At 33.6% G+C, this 18,298-nt stretch overlaps 2 protein-coding genes across 3 annotated transcripts in view; one reads left to right on the top strand and one right to left on the bottom strand.

Annotated features, from left to right (window-relative positions):
* Positions 1–1,621: 1,621 nt before the first annotated feature.
* LOC129945356 (gamma-tubulin complex component 3) overlaps positions 1,622–18,298 on the bottom strand; it is a 38,183-nt gene continuing 21,506 nt past the window's right edge. For both annotated transcript variants that reach the window (XM_056055043.1, XM_056055042.1), the window contains exon 9: positions 1,622–2,785. In XM_056055043.1, the coding sequence (XP_055911018.1) occupies positions 2,099–2,785 (687 nt within the window). In that variant the 3' untranslated portion in view covers positions 1,622–2,098. The remainder of the gene's footprint in view (positions 2,786–18,298) is intronic.
* Positions 15,952–16,730, top strand: LOC129945357 (peroxisomal multifunctional enzyme type 2). Its single transcript, XM_056055044.1, has 3 exons — positions 15,952–16,093; positions 16,149–16,306; positions 16,395–16,730. The coding sequence occupies exons 2-3, from the start codon at positions 16,174–16,176 to the stop codon at positions 16,607–16,609; spliced, it is 348 nt and encodes a 115-aa protein (XP_055911019.1). The 5' UTR covers positions 15,952–16,093; positions 16,149–16,173; the 3' UTR covers positions 16,610–16,730.

The raw sequence follows: 18,298 nt of genomic DNA, 5'->3' as shown, positions 1-18,298 counted from the left end.
GTAATTATAGTAAGTTTTTTTCCCGAGAGTAGCTTTTGGTTTTTAGTGCAAGTTTTTAAGGCGTATGATAAAATGTGTATTCGTTATGTTGACTCAAGATATCTTGGATCAACCCATGATTCCTTTGTATGGAACTCCAGTAATCTTAAGTCAGTTCTTGAAACGTGGTACCAAAGAAGAGAAAGTTCAATGTTCTTTGGTAGTATTTATATTTGTATTTCGTCGTTCAATAATTTTCCATTTCCATCGCGAGTAGGTTGCCGAAGTTAGTTGAGGGTTGTTGCATTGGCCCAAATATTCCTTATGGGTTTTTTTAAGAACCAAACTCTCCAACACCTCTTGCTACATTCGGGTTCGATTCCAATTAATTTATTGAACCATACAAAATGTATATATATTTGGCTTAATTCTAACATAAATAATATTTAACAATAACTTAAATTAAAACATTTGTTGGCACAAAGGGGGCCTTACTTTATACATTGATGAATTACAAAAATTAACATGTGTTTGACGAGGGTTCGATTCCATCATACGACTGATTTTTATAAGTTCTCTCGCAGCTGAACAAAAATGCATTGATTGATGTTATTTTATAAAAGAAATGAAATACACATATGAACTTACATTGTTTTATTTTCCGTCATTTCTTTTACATAAGCTTCGACCTTTTCTCACACAATATGAAAGTTCGACAAAAACACGAATGACGTTCAAATCAACGAACATTCGATAGCGACAATAGAGTGAGATTAATCTTCGAAAAATGCATGACATTTAAGTCGAATTTACGGTTCTCAATTCGCCAACGGTAATACAAATTTCTCACACTCACAAGTTTACTCATTCGACACGCCAATGGTAAAAGGGGTATTAATGTTTTGTGTAAAACAGTTCCTTGTAAAATAAAAAAAGAAATAAAATATTTTTTTCCAATACTAAACGCAAACCTTGATGGAATTGTAACTTGCCTGATGAGTATTTTGTACACAATAATGTTTTTTTAGTTTTTGTACCATGAACTGAAGGTAGAGGTAAGTGAAGTAAAGTTCCAAGTTTGAAATTTATGACACTTTAAAAACTAACAAGCTGCTTTGTTCAAAATTAACGTTCAAAAAATGCAGTTGACTGCAAATTAAATCTCGGCAACGACCACCTCATTTTTATTTCATAACATAGGCGTACAAAAATCAAAAGAACAATGATATTATGTTCGCAGACGTGGTTGAATTATTTTGTACTAAATTGCATGAACACATTTAAAAACCTTGGAGTAAACATATTTATTAAAGTTTACTATCTGAGTATATATTTTAACCTACTCTGCGAAAATCTTGGCGTTTATAGCGAGGAGCAAGGAAAGACCTCTTGTTAAACAGAATCATAGTAAATATTTCGTAAAAGTAAAGAAAACAAATCACTGTATTCTATTAATTTGTAAAATATGAAAACTCTACAAAATTTCTGTGAGTTTAAAATATTGAGTTTCTGTTAATTCGCCACTTTGAAAATGGAGTACATTTAATAAATATAATTATATAGACCTAAATACATACCCTTACCCTTAACTCACTCCATAAATCAAGCAACTATAGACATCTAACTTAAACAACAATATTTTTTCAAGGTATTCTAAAATATGGGCGTTTTATTTAATATTATTTTGTTTGTTCTTTTGCTTTTTGTTAATTTTTGTTTGTTTTGAGTTTAAAAATATAACAGTGCTCTAGCGTGATTTTCACCAAATAATTTAATTTAATCTTGATTTAAGAAATATTTTTAACTAAACTTAAGCTTTTGAAGATAATTTTAGTTTCTTTTTTTTGTAAGAACAATACACGCATTAACAGTTAAGTGCTACAAGAAGAGAGAAAAAAAATACTTTTATTTAGATATTCGATTTTATCCATGGAATTTAGAGAATTTCACAGCAGGAAACATACAGAAGTTTCCTGCTGCTCGGCACAAACAATGGCTGAAGATGGCACTTTGTGCTAATATCGCCTTTGTAATGGCAAAAAATGGCACGATGACATTTTGTGATCTCACTGTGATTCTGACTAAAATAATACATCAATTCGTTTGCTGGGGGCGGGGGTCAGTTGATGCTGTAGCGACTCTTACCAAACACGCTGCTCACACGCATGCTTTCAAATGTGAGGGGTTTATTAAGGCGTTGATCTCGTTTTTTGTAGTACTCATTAAAGTCCAAACGAATGCCAAACAACTGTAGGTTGTGATCATTATTGGAATTTAACTCAAGTAAAAACTGTCGAACGATCACTTCATAGTCAAATCCAATTTTTTCGAGATTCTTGTGGCAGCTGTTGAGATTCTGTTCAAATATTTTATGATCTTCATCTCGCTGGAGTTGTTGTTCAGCATCTACTCCGAATTTTCCAAGTTTTTCCGATTCTCGGATGGCGTCTTCGAAATCTTTTACGGCTTTTAACTCTTTAAAACAAATTTCAAAGAATCTATCTTGCCAAATTTCTAGGCGGGTTATACCAAGGTAGACTTCTTCCATTAGAGACGACAAGGCTTCCGATTTTGTGTCAAGGAAAGCACCGCTTTTGATGGTCGTAAGAAATTCGTCATGGGCATGAAGTATGTCGTCGAGGGTTTTGGCTTGTTGAATTTTTTCTTGAAATTCGGCCCAAGAACACTCGATTACTTCAAAAAGTATATAATACTGCATTTGGTGTATAAAATGTATCATTTCTGAAGTAAATAAATGCAATCGATACATTATTGGATTGAGTTGAGTTTTTAATGTGCGAAGAGGCTAAAAATAAAAATAAAAAAAAACATTATATTTTGGAATAGAACAAATGGTTTTCATGTAAGGTATTCGTTATTTACAAAAGTAAAAGATATTTGTAGTACATGATCGAAACTGCTTACAGATAGTCGAGTACGACAGTGATCACTGAGGACTGGCTGCTGTAATGCAGATTCCGAACGAACGCGTGGAGTTAGAGGAATACGTTGCAACGCATTCTTACAATTACAGTAAGATGCGCTGGCCTGGTTTCACGAACGCCTTAGCGAGAGAACTTCGTTCGAGTGACATAGCCCTAGCAAACAACAGAAACCTGACAAATACAGAAATTGACCAACATTTACAACAGATGGACGAAACAATAAAACGAACGATGGAACGGACAATATCAAAATACAAAAGAACGGGACCAAATGGACGCCTACAGAAATGCGACTATTGACGCACTACGTAGGCACAAGAGTGGCTTACTGACAAGACTCAAAAACTTAAACAGACGACTTACAGACCCACACGACTTGGAGGTTGGAACACTGAAGTCGTCAATAAAAAATATCAATCTGTTGATTAAGGAGAACTACAGGTTATCACTTAACAAGTACTGGGACTGTAAGATCCGGTCAGTTAATTCCAATGACCCTAGTATGTTCCCCAAATCAACAAGATATTCAGGAAAAAGAACGACAATGACCTACCGTGTCTTAAACTCCAAAGAACTGAAGAGAACAGAGACGTACTCATGACAGCGCAAATAGATCCAGAGGAAGCCATCTTTGACGATGACTTTTACATAATTGAAGATCCGAAGGAAAAAGTGGAAGCGTTGGGAGCTGCTTTCCAGCAAGTGTACAAGGTGAATGTTAGCATTCGCCCCAAACACGACCTGGAAAACAGAGCCCTACTTAATCACTTTTACCTTCGAAATGATATGACATATATAACAGATATAACGGGACCAAGTCCCTTGTTAGTGACTAAGGTTGAGCTTCAGCTCATCTTCAATTCAATAAAAAACAAAAAGTCAGCAGGTGTCGATGGTATATCCAACGTTGTACTAAGACATTTACCGATGGAGGCAATTGACATTTACACCACACTCTTCAATAATGCACTGAATAATGCATATTATCCAGTGCATTGGAAGACCGTTGTGGTTCATCCTCTCCCGATAACTCCAACCCGTCAAATCTTCGTCCATAAGTCTTCTTCCGAGCATCAGCAAAGTTTTCGAAGAGATCATTAATATGGCTCTGACTAAGTGGGCTGCGGACAACAAAATAATTCCGGATAAACAGTTCGGGTTCAAGACGGGTCATGACACAATTCATGCTCTACACTCGTTTCTGATATCCAATGGGATAAATCAAAACAACAATGCACAGGTGCTGTTCAGGTTGATTTGGAAAAGGCCTTTGACACCGTATGGTTAGAGGGTCTTTACCTAAAACTGAGCAGGCTTGGCATTAGCAAGCCATTGTTGTATATACTTTTTGATATGCTTAACGGTATAAAGTTTGTTGTCAAAAGTGGCAATGTAACTTCTACCACAACATTCTCAATTAAAAATGGTCTTCAACAGGGAGCGGTGAATTAGCCGATTCTCTTCAGCATTTACACCAGCGATCTGATAGGTAGTCTTACAAACGCAATTGCGTACGCTGACGATCTAATTGCCTACAGAACGGCCCGAAAGGTTATTAAAATTCTCTTGCAGCGTGATTTCGACAAGATTCAGCGATATTGCGACGACTGGAAACTGAAAATAAATGTCCAGAAGTCGGAGACAATTCTGTTCCGGACTCCGTTGGCTAGGGCCACGAGGGATACGTGCAAGAATTGGCGCAAGATGGTCATCGTTGATCTTCACGGGCGTCCATTAGCGAGCAAAAGTGTAGTGAAGTACCTCGGTATCTGGTTAGATCAGTATTTATATTTCGACAGACACATAATTGCTGCTCTGACCAGGGCCAAAGGAGCCTTCGCTCTGACGAAGCGGCTGTTTTTTAGCAGTCGGCTTGACCCCAGAGTGAAGGTTATATGCTACATGGCCCTCATACGGCCGTTGATCGTTTATGGTTGTCCTGTGTGGTTCAACGTTGCCCCTTCCCAGATGGAGAAGTTTCATGTGTTCGAGCTGCAGTGTTTACGACGCCGTACCGGCTTATATCGAACAGCTGAATCTTTTTATGTGCATTACTATTCCAACGAGGTCCAATACAACGGGGCTCGAATCAACAGAATTGACAATTTCGTGATAAAACTCATCCGAGGTCACATTGCAAGAGCTATGGCTTCGACCAACAATTTAATTTTCGGGGCGTTCTATCCGAACGACGAGTATTTTGAAAGTGCACGCTTGAGCGGCTTCATTCCACCTTTTCCTCTTTTAGACAAATGCGGTCTGATACAGGATAGATTGGCAGTTCCGTTAATCTACCACGTCAGACGAAGAACCGTGGATAGGCGACTCCCGTACAATCGGGATGTCATGGCACAAGGCGGAGCGGAGCTCCTTCGGTTCAGTAGGGCTGTGTCCGAACGGGACCGAACTGATAGGGTGAAGCAGGAGAACCAGTCTTGGTGGCTTCAATCGGCATTTGATAGTGGGTAGTCGGGATGGGGTTTTAAGCCTTGGACGGTTTATATATTTGTTTAATAGTATAAGGGTTTAGTTTTACGTAGAATAGGCATGGTTGCACGAAAAAAAAAATAAAAAAAATAAAACAAAATTTAAAAAAAACATTAAAAAAAAAATTAAAAAAAAGACAACAAAATATGAAAAATGTGTTAGACAGTTAGATTTGCTACTGTGGTTGTTCTAGTTTTAAGTAGTCTATAGGTAGAATAGGTAGTTTAAGTTAGTTTTAAGTTTTATTTAAGGACCTAATTTTAAGTAGTTTGTAAGTAAAAATAAAAAAGGATATTGATATTAGTATTTTTTTTTTCAAATTTTCTAATAAATACAAAAATAAATAAAATTTAAATGAAATACATCTTAGGGCCGAAAGGCATTAGTTTTAAGTGTTATAGTTTAACTTAGAGCGTCGGTATGGGACCATTAAGTTAGTTGTAAGTTATGGATAATTAGGCTAGTTTTATGAATTTTTGTCTAGCTTTAAGATAGGTTTAAGAATGAATTAATAAAATGCGTTGGGCTGTCATGCCAGGGGTCTTGGGTTCAATCCCAGCCTGTGACATAAAAACCTTTTTTTCACAAGTACTGCCTCTTACGAGGAATTGAAAACTCTCCAAGAGTAATTCTTGTAATGTAATGTAATGTAAGTGCTTTCTCAAATTAGCCGTTCGGATTCGGTCCTAAGGACCACATAAACGCTTTTTAACAATTTTATTAGAGTTAAAATTGAAAGGGCCGAGGAATTCGTACTTAAAAAGGGAAAAAGTAAAGGGTATCTTTCAGATTGGATTTGGAAATGTTAAAATCGAAGACTACCATAGCAGCGTTGCAGGAACGAAGAATTCTAGACATTGGTTCAAAGTGCCCGTAATTAGTGCGGTGGTGAGGGATATAGAAAAAGGAGACAGATCGCAAATTTCGAGGGTTGGTGTTAAGATGAATATCACTCAGGAGTGCGTGAATCTATATTGCCCATTAACAATTGGTGAGCAAATAATATATCAGCGTTTTTGCGTCTAATATATAAGGGCTGCAAGCCTATTAGTTTTAGTGGATCGGCATAAGGAGGCTAGTTGGATGTAACATCCTAGGGGAGACCACATAAGGCAAATCGAACGAAACGTCTTTGAACATTTTTAATTCTGAGTGAATGGTTTTCATAAAAGGGAGACCATACTTAGCATGCATATTCAAGATTAGGACGGAATAAGAACATGTAAAGCGCTTTAGTTACATAGGGGTTGGAAAATTCTTTAGACCATCTCTTAATAAAACCGAGAGATCTATGAGCTTTATTAATAATTTGGTCAAAATGGGAATGGAAATTCAGGTGTTTGTCACACATAATACAAGATCTCTAATAGAATCGATTACGTTGACGGCGTCATTAAGGAAGTATTATACTCTATGAGATGGGATTTGTTTGCGCGAAAAGGTCATTTGTTTACATGCACCAAACAAAAAAGATATTAAGATCATTTTGTAAAAGTAAGGAATTAGATGGAGTAGAGATAATCTTAAACATTTTTGTATCATCCGCAAATATTAGGATATTTGAGCTTTTTAATTTAAGACCGACATCGTTAACAGATAAGACGAAGAGAAGGGGGCCAAGGTGACTACCTTGTGGGACTCCAGAAGTTGCATGTATAGGACTGGAGACTGAGTCCCGGAAAAGGACTCTATTGTCCATGTTCTGCATTTCACTTCTTATAAATACACTTTGCGAAAGTGAATTTGGGTGTTCCACAATTCGTTATTGTGACTTGGATTTTCGAACATGCAAATAGATGTTCTGTATTTCGGTTTGTTCCATTTTTTGAACGCATTCAAATCAAATTTTTTATTTCTGTGAATTGATCATTGGTAGCTTTTTTCTGCTAGGAATCAGAGGGTTGAGCAAGTTTTTGAATTGAAGGAATCGATGAAGGTAATATAAAAGATTCTATTTCCCTTAGAACATATAAAAAAAAACTCTTTGCTTAATCTTAAATTACAATGAACGCTTAAAAGAGGAAATCAAGAATTTACTTTATTCATCAGAACAATTCTTTATAATTTTCACACACTTATGTACATTCTGTCAGGTTAATCGAATAATATATTTGTTTTGTCTCCCGAAATTCGTCTTCTTATTTTTTTCTCTTAAATTGTGCTTAGTTTTTTCACCTAAAATTGACGATAATATCACATCCATCTTCAAAACAGCAAAAATTGTACTTCAGAAACAAAATAAAAATGGATCATCCTTCAACTCTGAAAGTTCGAAGTAATTTCGAAGTTTTCGAGATCGATCGAATTGAAGAACATGCAATTTCATTTCACGTAAAATTGAAAAGTGATTTCAATTCGCTTTCGATCGAAATTCGGAACATGGGCGTAATAGTTCTATTCGCAATATTGGAGCTTAGCCATTTTATAAATATAGATGGAAAGGTTAGGGCTCTTAGTTTAGGATAAATTTTCTTATGAGATAGTTTATCAAAGGCTTTGCTGTAATCAGTGTATACAACATCAACTTCTTTGCCATTTTCAAGGGCTGATAAAACTTTGGATAAAGAAATTAAAATATTATTCTTTAAGAATAAGCTTGTTTCACACATAAGTATTTTACTTTCCTTAGCCTATATAAAAAAATTAATACTTAGTACAAGTTAAAAAAACGGCCCAGAAAAAGTATATGTATTTTCTATTAGAATCACTTGTTCAACGTATACAGAGGAATGTGATTGGATTTTAGTAAGTGCCTTCTACCCACCAATAATATTCCTTCATTATCATCATAAACATGGCTTTATATATCTATCTGCATAAAGCTGAGCACGCAAATAAACTATTCTTTAGTTTATTTGCTTTAGTTTAGTTTTTAGACACCTACCCAAGTACACATCCAATAGGCGATCGCTTTACAATCCAAACATACATCTTCTGCCTCTTTCTTATCTTTAGATAATTTATTTTCCATCCTGGTTCTTCTAATATGAAATTAAAATAAAGCTATCTAAAGGAAAAAGCTTTGAACGAACTAGTTGAATACACAAACAATTCTTTTCGTTAAGTATGCTTACAAGTATTTTTCATATCCGGGATGAGTTGTCCTAGGATGTGTAGTGTCTTGGGATGAAACTAGCTTACCGACAAAAATAGTTTGTATTCGATACACAAACCATTTCCCTTAACAACACATTTTCCGAGTATTTTATATTTAATTATAATAAAAAGTTAAGTTTTTTCAACAAATTATAAATTAATATTCAATAAAATGCATTTCGCATAGTCTACGGAAAATTCTCTTTGTTTTGACACCTTATTTGTTAAATTAGTTCAGTATGAGAGGTGAAAAAGGAAGACATGCTAACGAAATAATATATATGATGATGATTCGTCCAGACTAAATTTCTATTCAATTACTAAACAACGGGATAACAAAAAAATTTTTAGGAAAAAATGGAAAATTTGTACAGTGACTGTCATTAATATTCGGTTTTTGTTAATTTTTTTTTACTTCGACTTGGTCTTTAAAAATAAAATATATACAACTATTTCTTGCTTGGGAAAAAAGAATTTATTATTTTTTATTAAATGGTAAAATTTTTGGTTACCAAACTAAAAGCTAAACTAAGAAAAAATAGAAAAGGAACAAAACTTAAAAAAAAACATAGTTCATTAATATTCGGTTTTTTCTAAAAACACAAATGCATCGTTAAGAAATTAATTTTTTAAGAAATGATTTAATATTTTGTCGGATAACCTTGATTGGATATGACTCCTTGAAGTCTTTGAGGCATGTTTTTTATAATTTTGGAAAGATATTCAATACTAATCTTGTTCCATTCTTCTTGGAGTCGAATTTTAAGTCCACTTATTGAAGTAACGGGGTTTTCACGAACTCTTTCATCCAATTCATCCCACAAATTTTCAATTGGGTTTAAGTCTGGGGATTGTGTAGGCGTTTGGATAACTTTTGGACAGTTATAGAGTAGCCACTCTCTAACAACATGAGCCTTATAATTCGTATCGTTGTCCTGGTAAAACTTGAAACTGCGCAAAACACCCATTCTCTCAGCACTTTGTCTCAAACTTTCTCGCAAAATTCTCAAATATTGTTCTTTATTCATAATGCCGTCGATGAAAACAAGATTCCCCATGCCTTTTGCAGATATGCAACCCCAAACCATGTTTGACAGTTGGTTTTAAATTTTTGCCCTTTAGCTCTTCGTTAGGTTTCCGCCAAACCATAACCCTTCCGTCTAAACCAAAGAGATTAAACTTACTGGCGTCGGCATAGACACACCATATAAAGACCGGAAACAAATCTGTCATTCTGGTTTGCCTACAAGCTGAAACGTCTACTTACACGCGCCTATAGGTCTAACATCAATTCACCACTGCTAACATCAATTCACCACCCTCTAAAGTCAATTCACCACGAAAATAAGGAATAGTGATGAGAAATTCTTAAGGGGTGGCACCTAGTGGCTACAACGACATTACGTATTGCATTTTTTGGGAAGAGTACGATAACTCAGGCGACAAAGTTTGATGACGGATTTATATAGAACAGTTAAAAACAAGCATTTTTTAATATGGGAGCGGATCTGTTTCCCCCCATTTAGGAGGTAGGGACATTTTAAAAAAATATGTAAGTTAAATGGAAAAATGTGATGCAGGTGGTGGCCATCGACCGCAGGAACTGTTGCATATGGTGGTGTATGACCGAACAGAGCGGCACACCGTTTGTGTACAAATGCAACACAACCCAGATACCTTCTCCAGCTTTGGTCACTTCGTTGACGTAATCTTGTCCGAAAATTTCCCACACTGAACCGAAAAGAGTCTTGTCTGCGAATGCTCGCATCTATTCCAATCGTTTGTGACGATATTCCTCGCGAACACTTTCGTCTTAAGAGTCTTCAGATTCGTCCATGTTCATGTCTTCGATATTTTTCTGCTTCTCACAACCAGTTCGCTTTTCAATGGCATTCTCGGGAATGGGTGGAAGGATACCTTTTGCACGGAAGACATCATTCCATTCGGAATCTTTATTTAGATCCTGCATTTTTAAACAAATTAACAAAACAACAAATGCTTCATTTGACAGCTAAAATCAAATCTAAAATTCTCACCACAGCAATTTAATAAAAAAAAAACTGTCAAAACAAGTTAATGCACCGCATCGAATTGTTGTTGGATTTCACATTTCAAAATGGACGTAATGTCAAAATTACAAATACAACAATGTAAACAAATGGGTGTTGGAGGGTAAAACGTACGAAAGATTCCGGTCTTTATATGGTGTGTCTATGGGCGTCGGCAAAAATAACGTCGTCTCACCAACTTCCATCCTTGTTTTTATGCTCCTTCGCCAAGTTGACTCGAATTTTCCTGTTGCGCATATTAATGAAGGGCTTCTTTCGGGCAACACGACCATTGTAGCCATATGCTTTGATGGGACGAATGGTTGATGCAGATATTTGCTTTTTGCATTTAATTCTGACTTCTTCAACTATTTTTGGGGCACTTAAACGAGGATTAGCTTTGATCTTTCTTACTATAAGCCGTTCTTCTTTCGCCGTAAGTTTTATTGGTTGGCCCAACTGCTTCTTTGGCTTGATTCTTCCTTCATTTTTGTATCTCCGGACTATTTCCCAGAAAGTGTTTGGCTTCATATTTAATAACTCTGCAATTTTCTTGTAAGTTTCACCTTTTTCGTGTTGAATAATCACAAGATTTCTTGTTTCAAGACTCGAATTTTGTCCTTTACGACCCATGTTTTATTTATTGAATAATTCTATAATGTTAGACTTCTAATTACTTTACAAATGTACGCAGAAAGCCTACAGACTTGTTTGGTTTAATTTTACATTAGAAAAAAAAAACAAACCGTTAGTCTTAAGAAATGTCAAAACAAGCAGAGGAAGAAAAAACCGAATATTAATGGAGCGTTTACATTCAGCCTTTATGCGTTTACATCTAATAATCTTAGCGGAGGATAGTAAATGGCGGATAATTTTTGATCAATTGTAAAGAATACATTCATTCATAAATAAAATAAACAAATACTAAGTTTTATAATAATGTTTATAAGTGGAAAATATGAAAAAAGAAATTCCATGATAAAAACCGAATATTAATGACACTCACTGTACCTACATATACAAAATTTATTTAAATAAAACTGGTCTAAATATTTTCAAACAAAAAAATTAAAAAATGGAGATCTTTTTGACAAATAAAATGACATTTGTATCCTTGAAGGCAAACCTATTTTACAGGTATATTTTTTAATCTTATATAGGTACTTTTTTAAAAATTAAGATGAACTCTATTTAATAAAAAAAATTTAAAAGATGTTTCTATTGGTAAGCTAAAACAATATGTCAAACAAATACGAAAAATAAGGCACAAGAATCCCGTAAGTACATACATATATGCAAAATTTAATTTTTGCGAAGTGTTTTCCCAACTCCCATTTTTGCTGCTTAGTACGAGTACTTAGGTCTCGTTTCTGGGTGAACTAGTTCTCATATTTTTAACCATTTTACTTTGACTGAGAGAACTTCAAATTCCACCCCGAGGGACGGCGCAGTAGAGGAAGACCGCGACTCAGGTGGCGCACGCAGATAGGTGAAGACCTCAACCACCTTGGCGTGCGAAACTGGTTGAGGTCCAGCTCCGCTCTGACTTGAGCGCCACCTTAAGTATTTTGAAAGAATTTAACCTTGAGCTTAAGTAACCTGCTCGCTAAATTCTTTTTTTATTTTTACATATTTTATGCCCAAAGCATTGGGTCGATTGACTTCAAATTTGGAAATAAAGGTTTTGAGCCGATTCGCGGTAGGCCTTTTTTTCTATTTATTTTTTCAAATTGTCTCAAAAACAAATCGACGTTTTTTTTTAATTTTCACTCAAATTTTTTTTATTTCATAATAAAATTGAGAAAAACCGCTCCAACTATTTTCAAAGAAAGAAAAAATTTGAAAAAAATTAAGTTTTTTTTCGAGACATTAAATGACATTTAAATTTTTGAAAACAAACTTTTTTTACTTGCACATTTTGAATACATGAGCAAGTTCCTACGATACAGTCGTGCACTTTATTTAGAGCGAATAACACAGGTTGAACTATATTTTTGATTTATTTTCCCCTTGATTTAGATTCTCTTATAATTATAAGTTTTATTTAAAAAGTTTCAAGTAAGAAAACTGCATAAATAATATGTCGGCGTCGGTCGCCACTAGGTGCCGCCCCAAAAAATACCCGATGATAGAAACCAAAAACACTCTAGTAAAGATATAAATCCTTCGTACGTATCACCCTCCAAAACCCATTTGTTTACATTGTTGTATTTGTAATGTGAACGAATTCAACGAGAAAAAATTGACGTGTTTTTACGCATACATAGACACACTTACTGAGTTTTTTGGGGAAATTTAATAAATTGGAGGAGAAATTACACGCACACTATGAAAAAGTTTATGAGGCTGATTTCCGGTTTAGCTTGTAGGCAAACCAAGATGTCTACCGGGGATTTATATCTTTATATAGAGTGTTTTTGATAGAAACTACTATACGTTTTATATCATTGACATACTATACATGGACTGCTAGTAGCCAACTTCACGATGGTTCCACTTTTAACGGACAAAACACTAGCGCAAAGAGGGCTATGCGGAAAAATTGTGTAACATTTACATTTAATGCTTTTAACCACTGCTGTCGTTCTTGCTACTATAGTAGTATTTTATTATTTTCAGAGTCAACTGCTACTCTACACACGGACGAAAACTACTCCCCAAAATTAAACGGAAAAAAAAATTGTATTTGGTTTACAATAAAAACCAAAATTTAAAATATAATGCCCCAATAATAGTGCAACAGCAGAAAGAAAATTTTCAGATATAAGCCTTATAAAAGATAAAAAAAGATATTCACTCAAGGTATTAACGGTAAATGCCCTACTAACTGCTAAGGAACTCCTTAAAAACAATTTCACAGAAAAATGGGAGCCGTCGAAAACTTTAATCGAGAATAACAAATCATTGTATAAGGCGCCAGTTATAGTTATCATTGGTTTTCATCATTGAAAACAAACATTGGAATTTTTTGACAGGTCGTTTATAGATATCCTTAAACATTTCTGTCATTGAAAAAATTTACCGATTGAAATCCACCAACAAAATTTTACTGACAGAAATCTATCATTGGAATTGTGTGAAATTGGAACACAAATCAGTGGAACGATTCGTTTCACTTTTGAACATACAGGAAAATGAATTTCCGTCCATTGTAGAGAAAAATAAATGCGCAATTACACTTCTTTTTCTCAAAAAAATTCCGATGGATGATTATATAATTTTCATTTGTAATCAAAGGGAAACACCGTCTGGACCGATTTCAATGGTCCTATAATTGGCCCCTTAATGTTTTCAACTGAAAATATGAAACATCGAATTTACAATAATGAATTTAATTTATTCATGAATATTCAAACATGTATGTTGATGTAAAATATAATTTCAACTGTCAATTTCTTATTTAATAAACAAAAAGTGATGAATTTAAATTATTTATTTCAACTATATTATTTCAAAATGTTGGCCTTTGAGCAGTGAAAGCAAAAATTTGGTACGACATTACATCATTATATTTGTCTGTTTTCGAAACATTAACCTTCGCAATAGGCCAATTAACTTCGAATTTGGACATTATTATTTTTAGTTTTTAATTTTGTTCATGGACCAAGCATGTGTTTGTTGTTTTTTTTTTTGTTTTACTCCTCAATTTAAGAAAATGCTCCCCTAAATGACAGCGTTGCTCACAGCAAAAAAAAACATGGCATCGTTTGTCTTCAAGAAATTATGCTAGATGTCAGTACTTTCTATGTCAGAAAAAGCTTATCTCAACTAAATACAAACAGATGTCGCTAAATATTTCATAACTTTTTTTGCCACTGTGCCTAAAAGGGCTAGTGTAGCTAATTTGAAGTGGAACCATTTTTATTCAAATTTTGTATCGAAAATTCACACCACTAGCAGTCCATGTATAGTATGTCAAGTCAATGTTTTATATACAAAGGTGTACATAGATGACACCTCAAATAAACCCAACCACCAATGAAAAATTTTAACTACATATTTACAAACAAACACACTTCTAGCTTTTAAATGTCATAATGAAATAAAAGGTATGTTTGTGAATTGAAGTTTCTTGTTAATTGGCGTTTTTCTTTTTTAGTTCAGAGCAGAGCACGAACTGTCAAAAAAATAATTATGTTTCTTTTTCAGCTCTGATCGTTCAGAGCTTCGAATTCGTGTTTCTTTTTTCGTTCTGAACATGTTCAGAGCGCGCTCTGTGAGCTCAGAATAAAATAACAGAGTAAGTAAACGGAGTAAAATGCTGAACACAAACAATTTGATATTTGAAAGCCGGGAAATTAAAAAATGATCGTCAAAACAATAAAAATGGTGGAAGAGGCTGGTCGCTCTAGCGCAGAAGAAAATATAATATAGAAAAAACTAATTGCATTTAACATTTTTATGAATCTTTGACTGTTTTTTTAAATAATTTGATTAAAGAAAATTTTGAACGCCTTCAAACAGACGACATTTAAAATCATGACAGTTTAGTGCTCAAGTAGTTTCATAATTAAATCAGAGAGCTCTGAACATACTATGCTCAGAACTCTATTCTACTCTACTCTGCTCGCTCAGACTCTGCTCAGAGCTCAGCTCTGAGCTAAAAAAGAAAAACGCCAAATGTTTAAAAATTCAAGTTGTAAAGTTGCCATATTAGGTCCGTTCGAATTGTTACTAATTTTTGAACTCAAAAAGTAAGCAGGAAAGATTTTTTAAATTCTATTAAATATGAACAAAAATACTGTGTATAAAAAGGAAATAAGTTTAAGTTTAAGATTTTTTTGTTGTTGAAATAACTTATTAAATAAATGTTTCTATAATTTCTTTAAGATTTTAAAGAGGGTCAAAAATAAACTGTTAGTGATTTTTTTTTTAATTTATACATAATGTAGATAATTGTCCATATTTAAAGTTTAAATTACTGATTCGCGATATATTTGATCAAGCAGTACAAATTTTAACTGCAATTACTTCAAATGAGTTGTCTTAAAATTACTGATAATTTTGTTAGACTTGAACAAATCCAATTTAAAAAAAAAGTATACGCCCCGTGAACATATGTCACACTCATATATTATATGTCACAAGAGACAGACAAAAATGTTGCCTATTACAACTATCGCCCTCTTGTCATTTTTTGTGACTTCAAAATATTTGTCTCTTTGTTTTTAGAAATATATATCAATGTCCAGTTTTATTATTTAACAATTTAATATTTTATTATTTTTCAAAAAATATGAAACATTTGTTCATCTTTTCGAACGCACCTAGATGATGGTGACGTCATAAAATGTGCCTGTTCCATTTATAACATGTCATGCAATATACACATGCACATATATAAAAGTGACCATATGTTTTATATAAAATGCGCAAAATCTACACGAATTTCCGAAGGGGGGACAAACAAATTACAACAGCGAAGCGATAGCGACAGCGACGACGACAGTCCATATTTTTTAATTTCCTAATCATTTTTAAAGTACAACCAGGTACCATCGCTGACGCATCGTACTCGCACCTTTTTGCATTCCAATAGTGAGTTCTTTGAGTAGTTTTATTATAAAAAAATCTAAAACTAAACTAATTCTAGGAAAAGCATTAAATTAAAAAAAACAATGGCTCTCAGCAGTGACGCAATATTCGAAAAAATAATCGATGGAATTAAAGATAATGAAGCCAAAGCCAAAGCGGTAAATGGTGTTTTTCTATTTAAGATCACAAAAGATGGAAAAGTTACAAAAGAGTGGAGTAAGTAGCTTGGATTGATGTTAATTACAACAGAATTGAGTAAATACTTTTCACTAGATTGAAATTGTTTTCTTTTCTTTTTTTCCAGCTTTGGATCTGAAGTCTGCGAAGGTGTACGAGGGACCAGCAAAAGACACTAAAGTAGATACAACTCTGACAGTCTCTGATGAGGATTTAGTTGATATCGCTTTGGGAAAACTTAATTCACAAGCTGCATTCTTGAAGGGCAAACTAAAAGTAGCAGGCAACATTATGCTAACCCAAAAGCTAGTTCCTCTTCTTAAGGCAGGCCCTAAGTTGTAAATTTATAATGGCATTCGTGTCAGTCACAAATTAGTTGTTAAGTGGAAAGTGGTTTTATTTTCTATTTTGTTAATATTTAGTAAAAAGAGAAATATAAATTAGAAAACTGGTTAAAATATTACACATTTTTAAAGCTAATATTTATCTTATCTACATAAAGTACTGGGTGGTGAAAGATTATTAATTTAATCTCTAATGCCTTTTGTTTTTGAAGCAATGTTGTGTACATTTTCATTTTATTTCTCTGACAATTCAAAGGTTAACCGAGCAAAGTTCAAGTTTTTAAGCAAAGTATATGCAACGACTTTAGCTCGATATGAATAATAAATTAATGAGATTACTGAATGGTTAAAAAAAAAAACGCAATTGAAACATAAACATATTGCAGTTTTAGGTTTGAAAATCAGTTGATTCTTAAATGTTTTATGATGGCATATAAACTCGGGATTTTGTATTACTTATTTTATTAATTTCTCATGTCGTGACTTAATCGAAAAGTTTTGTTTTTAAGTACCTAAATCGCAGTCCGCAATGAATAATGTCACGAATTGGACTTTGTTTAGTTTGATGTTTGCTTCAGCGTTTTACAAGTTTATATATGAACGAAATTTCGCAAAAACGAAATTATGATATCTTTATTTTAGTTTAACTTTGTCGTTAATATTAGGATGGGATTCAATACCAATTTCGTGTGTTTTGAATAAAAAAGACGTACTTAATAAGCCCTATCGAACGATATTTCTCGAAAACATTAATTTATCAGCAATGGTGTCCGAAATTCTCCTCTGAATTTATGGCAATGTTCAACAATCGTTACATGGAAAAGTTGTTGTCAATTTTCGGCAATTTATTATTATTATAAATTATTAACACAATTTTTTAATTTTATTAGGTATAAGACGAACTCAAATCAAAAACATACATAAAGAAAAGAAAACACATAAAACATTTGCATTTACCACCTACACTGAAAAAGAAAGTTTGGAAAAATTTTGGAAGAAAACGAAGACCGATGTCAAAAGTTTTGTCCACCAATCAAATTATATCTGATTGGAAACAAATTATATTTATTTACAAAATTATAGTAGTCAATTCCTTGACAAATTGTTAGTCCCTAAAAAAAAGAAAAATTGAAACTCCGTTCAGTTCAAACTCATATATTCATTTGGTTTTCGGGCGTTAAAAAACTGATCTCAGCCTGAGATAAAACGTCGATTTTTGAGACCTCGTTTGAACGATTTAATGTTCAAGTAATATTGTTTTATTAAATCTGAAGTTACCGACAGCCCTATTACGGTTGTCAATTATCAATACGCTAGTTGACATTTTTCAATGAAATTGATGAATTGGTATTATCGTTGTCAGCAATCAAAATATTTGATAAACTGTGAACGCTCTTCAGAAATTAGATCTATTGTGAATGATTCAAATTGACAGTCTTGGTATTATGGTTGTCAAAATTAATTATCAAATTTTTAGTCAATCACAAATTTCTTGTTGATAAAATATTTTACGGATCGCGAAAGCCAAAAGCATGTCTACTATTGAACTATTTTTCGGTAAAAATGAAATTGGAGAAGAAATTACTTTGGAGCAAGCAAAGATTCGAAGAAAACTACGCAATGCTTCAAATCCGATGGATTTGGCTGAACATATGTATGTAGATAAAAGATCTTTTTTAGTTACATT

Source organism: Eupeodes corollae, chromosome 2 (genome assembly GCF_945859685.1).
Source record: "Eupeodes corollae chromosome 2, idEupCoro1.1, whole genome shotgun sequence".
Classification (NCBI taxonomy): Eukaryota; Metazoa; Arthropoda; class Insecta; order Diptera; family Syrphidae; genus Eupeodes; species Eupeodes corollae.
Note: the sequence above shows the minus strand (reverse complement) of the source record. Positions and strands in the feature narration are given on the sequence as shown.

Excerpts from the sequence above, each read along its gene's own strand:
- LOC129945357 (XM_056055044.1), top strand. The coding sequence starts at position 16,174 with ATGGCTCTCAGCAGTGACGCAATATTCGAAAAAATAATCGATGGAATT. Across the intron at positions 16,307-16,394 it reads AAAAGTTACAAAAGAGTGGA|CTTTGGATCTGAAGTCTGCG; the intron begins GTAAGTAGCTTG and ends CTTTTTTTCCAG.